The sequence below is a fragment of the Engraulis encrasicolus genome, chromosome 2 (genome assembly GCF_034702125.1).
Source record: "Engraulis encrasicolus isolate BLACKSEA-1 chromosome 2, IST_EnEncr_1.0, whole genome shotgun sequence".
Lineage (NCBI taxonomy): Eukaryota > Metazoa > Chordata > Actinopteri > Clupeiformes > Engraulidae > Engraulis > Engraulis encrasicolus.
In genome coordinates this window covers 14,942,998-14,952,997 of record NC_085858.1, presented here as the reverse complement: position 1 = coordinate 14,952,997, position 10,000 = coordinate 14,942,998, and the positions used below count along the sequence as shown (strand labels likewise).

General features: G+C 44.5%; 1 protein-coding gene across 1 annotated transcript in view; it reads right to left on the bottom strand.

Moving 5' to 3' along the window:
* Positions 1–10,000, bottom strand: part of mpp3a (MAGUK p55 scaffold protein 3a) — a 45,353-nt gene that overhangs the window by 19,459 nt on the left and 15,894 nt on the right. Inside the window, exons 4-10 of the mRNA XM_063213483.1 lie at positions 6,868–6,945; positions 5,447–5,527; positions 5,163–5,300; positions 3,885–3,966; positions 2,552–2,637; positions 2,320–2,394; positions 888–1,084 (exon numbers count right to left, since the gene is read on the bottom strand). Of these exons, the coding sequence (XP_063069553.1) occupies positions 888–1,084; positions 2,320–2,394; positions 2,552–2,637; positions 3,885–3,966; positions 5,163–5,300; positions 5,447–5,527; positions 6,868–6,945 (737 nt within the window). The remainder of the gene's footprint in view (positions 1–887; positions 1,085–2,319; positions 2,395–2,551; positions 2,638–3,884; positions 3,967–5,162; positions 5,301–5,446; positions 5,528–6,867; positions 6,946–10,000) is intronic.

Here is a 10,000-nt window from a genome sequence, read left to right as displayed (position 1 = left end):
ACACACACACACACACACACACACACACACACACACACACACACACACACACACACACACACACACACACACACACACACACACACACACACACACACACACACACACACACACACGCATGCACACACACACACACGCACACACACTTCCACCCACAGAGATGAAAGCAGATGTCATAGCTGGTCTTTCTGCTGCACACATAGAACAGCAGCACGCTCCCATTGCAGCAGTCAACAAATCAATTGCATTCAAACCCTCCACATCCAGACTGTAGATTTATGGTCAATTACTGAGATTGCGTTGAATGGGAATATTACAAAATGAAGGGTGGCATAGTTTGGAACAGAGCATTATAATAATTCATGATCAATTATGAAAAGTTTTGGAAGTGCCGTACTGGAACCAGTGAGTTCTGCTGGAACTGTACTGGTAATGACATCATACGGTACAATATATGACACAATACGTTAAGGGTATAACTGCGCTTGAGTGGGTTGATGTTCACTCACTAACAGATCAGTCCCACCCAATCAGAGGCCTGTACACCTTCAATTCATTTTGAACTTTTTTTGACAACTCTCACCCATCGCATGATCTCTGCATAATAAGCGAGACCTAAATACCCTGTCTGCACTTGTCTCCTCAGACTTTGTTTGTACACATACTGTATCAGTATCAACACCACCAGACATTTTTGAAAAAATCTTATTGACTCAGGTCAAAATATAGCCTAGTTCAGCGGTTTACAGCATAGTTTAGTTGCATACCACCTATAGAATAGAATAGAATAGAATAGAATAGAATAGAGTAGAGTAGAATAGAAACCTAGGTCTTTTGACAACATCATCACACCACACCACACCAGGCTAAGCTATTACTATTATTACCTCTCCTGGAAGAATTTGGAGGGCACGAGTCCGGCGCGCAGGCTGCTGTCCCCCACCTTCTTGGCCTGCCACCAGGTCTGGTCGTCCTGGCTCACCACCTGCAGCACGTCCCCCCTCTGGAAGGGCAGGCCAGCCTCCTGGCACGGGGTAGCCTTGTCCTCTGCAGGGATGTAATCAAACAGTGCCCTCACGTAAACCTGTGGAGAGAGAGAGGGAGACGGGAGAACCCCATGCCATCAAAACACTGTGGCAGAGCAGGGCCAGTTCTAGTCAGTTTGGTGCCCTAGGCGAGCACCACCTTTACGTTTTATGCATTTGTCATCTGTAAGCGCATATCAAACATCTAATCGAGTGCAGCTGATCTAGTTCCTACAACACAAATACTATATTGAGTGCCCATGAGTCATCATCATCAATGCACAATTTAATGTTTTTTATTTTGCTTGACGTTCTAATTCTGTCGGCGTTTCAGGTGTTACTATGGCGTCCCAAGACATTTGGTGCCCTAGGCGACTGCCTTATCTGCCTATGCCTTGCACCGGCCCTGTGGCAGAGTCAAACAGTGCCCTCGCGTACACATGTGGAGACAGAGATGCAGGAGAAACCCTATCACAGCAAAACACAGTTTAGTTTGAACCACTTCAACAGCTTTCTAATGTTCCATAAGCACCCTCACATACTATACACCTGTTGCAAATGAGACAACACAAAACAACGACCAAACACAATAAAAACATTACAATGTTTGGTCTGAAAAACACTTTGCTAACACTTTGCTTAAATCCTATAAAATGTGAGTACGCATTACTGTATGCATGTATGCATTGACTTTATAGGGCAGTATTGTACATAATCAGTATGTAAGGCACCTCAACCGTAATGATAAATTGGCAAGCAAATGTTTGAATGAAGGGGAAGTGGATTGGGTGATGTATGTCTGCTGTTGCTAAATATAGTCCTCATAAAGTGTTCAGTCTACCCTAGTGCTGCTTGACCTATGCGTATGTGAGCTACAGTTGAATGAAGGTTGCAGTGATGTATACTAATGATGTTCAAACAAAAGCAAAAATACCATCTTCTCTCTGTAACCGTGTGAAAGAAAGCCGTGAAAGCCAATTTGGGAAACTCCAACTCCCATTGTCATTGTGACACAGCACTCCACAGCACACAAGTTATCATTGCACACTGCACACAACAAAATTGCATTTATGCCTCACCCGTGCAAGGGAGCAGACCTCAATGGGACCCCAAGGGAGCAGTGCGGCGGGACGGTACCTCAGTCATGGAGGAGGACGGGGGAGAGCACTGGTTAATTACTCATCCCACCAACCTGGCGGGTCGGGAGTCGAACCGGCAACCTTTGAGCTACAAGTCTGACACCCTAACCGCTTCCCCATGACTGCTCAGTGTGCAGCGCAGGGTGCTGGCTCACCTTGCTATCTCGTAGCCTGTCCTCCTCTTTGATGCCGGGGATAATTTTCAGCGTGATGGAGCCCTGGGACTGGGACTGTGGCAGTAGAAATATGAGGAAAAAAGAAACAAAAAAACAATGTTGAGGGAGGAATCATTTAATGTAGTGCTGAAGTAAATGCAACAATGCAGCACTGAGTGCAATGAGTCCACTAAAAAGATGTGAGGATGTTTAGGCTGCAACGGCTACGTACCAGTAACTGGCTGATTTCATCTGGTCGCTTGTGGATGATAGAGACACCGTTTACTTCTCTCAACTCATCTCCCACATGGACCAAACCTGCACAATCAGAGACATACTGCAGGCTTTAGAGAGAGAGGGTGTGTGTGTGTGTGTGTGTGTGTGTGTGTGTGTGTGTGTGTGTGTGTGTGTGTGTGTGTGTGTGTGTGTGTGTGTGTGTGTGTGTGTGTGTGTGTGTGTGTGTGTGTGTGTGTGTGTGTGTGTGTGTGTGTGTGTGCGCGCATATACATTTACTGTATATTGTCAACAAATGAGATGGAGGTTTATCTATACTTCGAATCAATGACAATTTCACATGCACACACACACATGCACACACGCACACACGCACACACGCACAGACACACGCACACACCAGAAAACATCTAAGGCATTCAATGAGTTTAATAATGCAACATGCACAAACAAAATGAGCCGCAACACTCTAGCTGTCTCCCAGCTTCGTTACTATGGCAACCAGAATGACCAGCTCTTTCCCGAATCTGTCTGATGTTTGATTGGCTCTCAGGGGATCTAGACCGTCCCGCCCTCCTCACAGGGGCCACTAGTGTTTCATGTGTCAATCATCATGACATCACAGCACAAGACACCAAATGTATGCTGAAAGCTCATTATTTTTCACAGAGCTAGACAACAACAGAGAGACTGCGAGATCGACTAACTTGAGGTCTGATGTGAGGAAATGTGGCGTGACTTTCATTTTAATGGGGCTTTCTCTTTCTTCATTTTAATAAACCTGCCGCATAAGGACATATTCCAGTACCACTTGAGCATTGGGAATAAATAAATCAATGGAATATTTTGACAGCCTGCTCCACAACCATGCCGAGAGCTGTGCTTTTGAATACTTCATGTCAGACCCAATGTTCTACTGTAGTCAGTCAGAGAGACGAGAATAGAATGTAGAATATAAAATATGTAAAATATATTTTGCACAGCCTTCTATTGTGTTCTACTGTATTGCATTGTATCTGTTCTCTTGATCCAATGCTATTGGTAGGAGAATGTCTTAACTGTCAAATAAGAATATACAACTGTGTAGTAAGGCTGATGCACCATTTGCTGTTTTTGCTTTGCTCCAGGTGCACATCTGTTCCTGTATTCTTCTACCAGTTATATGTACTATGAATTGTTTCAGAAGAACCAATAGATGCACACACGCACACACACACCCCCATACACGCACGCACGCACGCACGCACACACACGCGGGCGCACATTCACACACACACCACACACACAGTGGGATGAGCGTATGAGAGATTGGAAAAGGCTTGACATCTCACCACTTCTGTCCGCAGCTCCACCCCTCATTACCCGTGCCACCATGACCGCTCCCGTGGACTCGTCTCGCCGAATCGTCGCCCCCTGCCACACCACAGGTCAAAGGTCAGATATGTCAACAGGAGCCATGGTGCCTTTGTCAATGACTTTGGCTGAAGCCATAGCCTACTGAAGCCACGGTATTTTACCTTGACATACTGTAGTTGTCTTTATTTAGTTTCCACATAGCCGGATATTTTTGAAATGTGGATATTTTTTCTCCCGTTTAGGGGTAAACGCCACATGTGGATAAAAATAAAAACTCCATTGTAACAGGTGCATTTTAGCCCCCTAAATGGGCTTTCTATAAGGCCGGATTTTTGATATCTGCATTTAAAACTCTGTTTACGTGCACACGGAAGGCCAAAACCAATGCATTTTCCAAAAATATTGTGCTACATGGAAACAGTACCTTAATCAGGTGAGAAAAAAGGCTTCACACTGTACTTGAAATCCTATTTTGGTTTATTGCATAGCGCACAAAGTAAAATAACGTTTTGACCACCCAAATACCAAGACCCAATATCTTCTTTGCATTCAAACTATGCCAGTGATGATTGATAAGGAAGATAGATAGTTCAAATGGAGTTTTTTTCTGGAATGAATCAGACATAAGGTTTTAAGCTTTCATCATAGGTCTTCCATGCCCCTTTCAGAGACTATAGGGGGGTACTGTATAGAATATTACAGTTGTGTGAGGTAAATTTCAAAAGGCATGCCCATTTAGGAGACCAAAATTGATCGGACTTTGTTACATTGATGGCACATACAGTATCTTGTGTGACCATGTGTTACCATACCTTTGACTATTCCTCTGTTAAGCCGGATTCGCCCGGGATAAATATTACCTATGGACCTCTGGTAATTCGCAATTACCCTCAAACTTCTGTGATTTTCCATGGCGCATTCGGACGGGAAAAGCAAACGTCTATAATTTACTCAATTCACCGACATTACATGGGGCTGCAAACGGCGCGCCTATGGACATGGGGCATGAAATTACCCCAGGACGTCTGAGTTTCGCCGAAATATAGTAGGTAATTAGCGGCAGAATTATTACTTCACAAATCACGGACATGGCGCATTCGCACAGGACTAAGAAATCAGGCATTTTCTGTAAATATTCAAAATTACCGGGGGTCCATAGGTAATTAAAGTCCCGCCCGAATCGGGCTTATGTCTAATTATGAATTTCCTGTTCACTCAATATAATTCCTGTTCACTCTGTGAAATTCACTCACCAGTGGCTCCTTGTTTTTGACTAGTCTGACTATCTTGACGGACTCCTCCTCCAGTTCCTCCTCCAGGTCGTCTGGTAGGGGCGGCAGCACAGGGTCAAAGTTCTTCTGAGCCACCGTGTCATGTACTGAGAGCATGGCCTGATGGGAGAGAGGAGCAGGGGGTGAAGCGGACCGAGAAATCGTGTGTGTGTGTGTGTGTGTGTGTGTGTGTGTGTGTGTGTGTGTGTGTGTGTGTGTGTGTGTGTGTGTGTGTGTGTGTGTGTGTGTGTGAATTTTTAACATACACGTAAATGGGGTGATGTCAACAGCTGTAATAGTTCTTTCTCTTCAACGCTCATTGGTCCACTCTGCAACTCTTCTGCTACCTGTAAATCAACACAGGAATGAAAAGTATCAATATAATACATGTACAAAATGTATATTAGCACATCAAGCCATCAATTATAAGTAACATACAGTAGAAGACATTAGTTATACAGTAACACTCAAGCAAGTTCAGGTCTATATACAGTACAGTACCTATAGACCTACGACCAGATTTACAGTAACTCCTGATCACACACATGCACAAGCACTCTGAGACACTGTGGGAATAATTCAGAGAATGAGAATGCTCTCGTCAGCCGTTTCCGGAAGGCAAGCCAGGCAGGCGATGCGTGAGAGAGATGACGTGTGGAGAGAGGGGGGAGAGTAGTGTAGGGAGGAGTGAGAGGAGAAGAGGGGAGAAGAGAGGAGAGGACAAGAGAAGAGAGGAGAGTAGAAGGAGAGGTGAGGAGAGGTGAGGAGAGGACAAGAAAAGAGAGAGGAGAAGAAAACAGAGTCGAGGAGAGGCGAGGAGAGGACAAGAGAAGAGAGGAGAGGACAAGAAAAGAGAGGAGAGGAGAAGAAAACAGAGGTGAGGAGGAGAGGCGAGGAGTGGACGAGAGAAGAGAGGAGAGGAGAGGAGAGGACAAGAGAAGAGAGGAGAAGAGAGGAAAACAGAGGCGAGGAGGAGAGGCGAGATGAGCGAGGCAGGAAAGCAGGATGTGGTAGCTCATTACAGAGTTTTGACAGACTCAGCACAACGCTCTCACCCCATGCCGCCTTACCACCTCGCCTATTACCCAACAACCCACCTCGTAACTCTCTCTCTCTCTCTCTCTCTCTCTCTCTCTCTCTCTCTCTCTCTGCTCTTTATCTCATTTTCTCCCTCCCCGCTGCTGCTTGCTCAAACAGGAATTACACACATGTATGCGCTGCACACACATAGACTTTAAATCATCCAATATTACACACGCTCCCTCGCTCCCATACCCATTACGTCCCTGTCTATGTGATATATGAAAGGTAAAGACCATCTTCTATATCTATTCCTTACATACTGGAGCACTGCACTTTCAACACTGTGTGTGTGTGTGTGTGTGTGTGTGTGTGTGTGTGTGTGTGTGTGTGTGTGTGTGTGTGTGTGTGTGTGTGTGTGTGTGTGTGTGTGTGTGTGTGTGTGTGTGTGTGTGTGTGTGTGTGTGTGTGTGTGTGTGTGTGTGTGTGTGTGTGTGTGTGTGTGTGTGTGTGTGTGTGTGTGCATCTGTGCATGTGTGTGCAAGTGTATACATGTTGTGCATGAGTGCCTGTGCTTGTGACTGCTGTAGGCCTATGTATGCTTGTGTCTGTATGCATTCTCTGTGCTTGTGAATGAATAATTGTTGGAGTAAAGACATGAACTTACATCTTCGGCCAGGGAGGAGGCGCTGTGGAGCACTGGGGTTGGGCTCTGGCGCTCATATTGCCGCAGCTTCTCATGAATCTGAAATCCAGAAGAAGAAGAAGAAGAAGAAGAAGAAGAAGAAGAAGAAGAAGAAGAAGAAGAAGAAGAAGAAGAAGAAGAAGAAGAAGAAGAAGAAGAAGACCAGGTTACAGACTCATTCGTCTTCCTCTCCCCACCACCCATCAGCTGACATAATGAGGCTACTGGATGCAGAAATTGTGCAGCGCCTTGCACAGTAGAGATTGGCTCCACTAAACAAAGTGGTGCAGTTCGGTGTAGGGTAGTGTTTCCCAGGGTGTTATAGGAGAACACTGAGAATAGCAGGACTATGCAAATGCAAGAATTGGTGCAACAGCACAACCCTAATTAGGGAATGGTGTCATTTGAACACAGACAAAATATTGTTGGTGCTGGTTCTTACACATTATGAGGATATTTTTAAATATGGATTTTTTTTTTTTATCCGTTCAGGTATAAACACTTTTTGTGGATTAAAATAAAAACGGCATGGCGTTTTAAACCCTTGAAAGTATTTTTAAACTTCTAAAACTCTTCTAAAACTGTTTAGGTGTAAATGAGAGGGCAAAACTGATGTGTTTTCAAAAACATCCATATGTGTAAATGGCTTCTTAAACAGAAGTCCACTGAGAATAACAGGGCTATAAATACAGTAATTGGCGCAACAAAACAGTTATAAATAGGCAATTGTGGAATTTTCACACCATAATATTTTAGAATACCACAATATTTCAGAATATCTGTTTGCAGACCATTTCACAGTGGAGTAAAGGTGGATCCTGGATGTACTCAAGGTTCAAGGAAAATAATGTTAGGCATCCATAAGAATACTGTCAGGCATTCAAAATCCATCTACAGGTAATAGTTTCACCATTTGTAGAAACTGTAGGATTATTGACTTGAATGTGACTTTGCTAGGGGTCAAGGACATCACAGTTCGTGAGGGACATCCTGTGGATCATGGAGATTGTAATCTTAGAAGGACACACGGTGGATTGTGAACAAACAGAGGCGGATATTCCAGGATCACAAAGTAGAGTCCTACTAGAACAGTTTTGCCCAAGCCAATTAGCGTAACCAGCTGATCCTAATTAACACACCTTGTAAGCCAGGTAGGATATTAGTGAAATCCCCCGAGAAAAATATAGAATTTCCGGACCATCATAGCCATGCCTAAGGCTGGCGACACCAAAAGGCTGAAATCAGCATTGTTCTATGGAAGACGACCAATGCTACGAATGTTATGCTATTGCACAGTATGTTATACTACTCAATGTTTTGCTATGCTATACTATGATATTGAGAGTGGCGTGCAGTAAATGAGAGGAACCATCATGAGTTAACCCCAGACTCATATTTCTGAAGACATCCTTAAGGAACACCATCTATGCTCTGAATGCTATGCTCATACCATACGTAGAGGTAGAACATAAAACTAGAGTGGTCATGAGTTGAGTTGTCACAGCAATCCTGTGGCAGCCATTGATTGGAGGTAGACCTATGCAATGTACTGTAAATGACTGGAGAGGAGGCTCACCTCTGTCAAAAAATGGCTTTATAATTTTAACATTTCCATTGACACACTACAAGGACAATAGTTGAAATGTGTAGCTAAATATCTACGTGCCTATAATTAACTGATTTTTACATTTTATTTTAAGAGGTGGGCGTGATCTTCATTGATTTGCATTGACTGAAGAGGTCTATACACGATGGAGGCTGTGAATGACGTTTTCCAGTACTGTAGCGGATTGCCGTGACCACTCTAGTGTTATGTAGGCCGCCATGGCTATATTGCTGAACATTATGCTATGCTATTGTGTTTTATGCTATGTTATGGGTAATGGAGCATGTGTGAGCCTTCACGAGGTATCCCAGCACCTCTCATTGAGGAAGCACATGTATGCTATGCTATGCTATGCTACCACTGCCATTCATGCCTTGACTAAATGCATGTCTGCCATCACAGATTGGATGAACAGTAACTTCCTAAAATTAAATGAGGATAAAACTGAAGTGTTGCTCATTAAAGATAAGGTTACTAGCCTAGGTGTGGTCATAGACTCGGATTTGAGCTTTGAGCCTCACATCAACAAGATAACAAAATCTGCTTTTTTCCATCTTAGAAATGTCAACAAAGTACGCGGCTTGGCCCCCCGACAAGACGCTGAGAAACTTATTCATGCCTTTGTCACCAGTAGGCTCATTCAAAATTCTGCGGCAAGAATCCTAACAAGAACCAGAATGAGAGAGCACATCTCTCCTGTCTTGGCAGACCTGCACTGGTTACCTGTCTCATACAGAATCGACTTTAAGATTCTGCTCACAGTATTTAAAGCATTAAATGGACTTGCCCATAGTTATATCTCTGACATGCTCTCTTTTTATGCCCCTGCTCGAGCTCTCAGGTCCACTGATGCCAAGCTGCTAAGGACCCCCACCCCCCCGCAAATGAAGATCGGCGACGCCGCGTTTGCCTGCTAAGCGCCCAAGAGATGGAACGCCCTCCCCATCGAGATCTGATCAGCCAGCTCCGTCGACTCCTTCAAGAAGCAGCTGAAGACCCACCTCTTCATCCTTGCCAACTCCTAGCTGCCAAGGCGTCACAGTGTCCCAGCTGCCGCACCGCCCTTACTACTCACAACCAGCCCTGGCAGGGGGCTCCACTAGATGGCCGCTGGTCTCTGCCTGAGGTTTCTTCCTGACTATAGGGTTTTTTTTCTCAGACCTCACTGAGCTTTTTTTCCCCCTTACAAACTATGATTCAAGCGAAAGGGAGTTTTTCCTCACCCCTGATGCCACCAGGGGCCGCACCTGAGCGCCCAATCTCTGTGTGACTATCTATGACTTATGATAGGCCCAGCCACTATGGACCTTACGCATCTAAGAATCCTGGTCCTAACCTACGTCGACCTTATGACTCTACAATCTCTGTCTATCTCTTCTTCCTCTGCCTTCCTATTTCTGCCTCTCCTCTATACCTCTCCTTTTAAATTCATCTCCAACAATGTTTTTTTTTCCCATTTGTTAAGCACTTTGAGTTACATGCCTTGTATGACACAGTGCTATACAAATA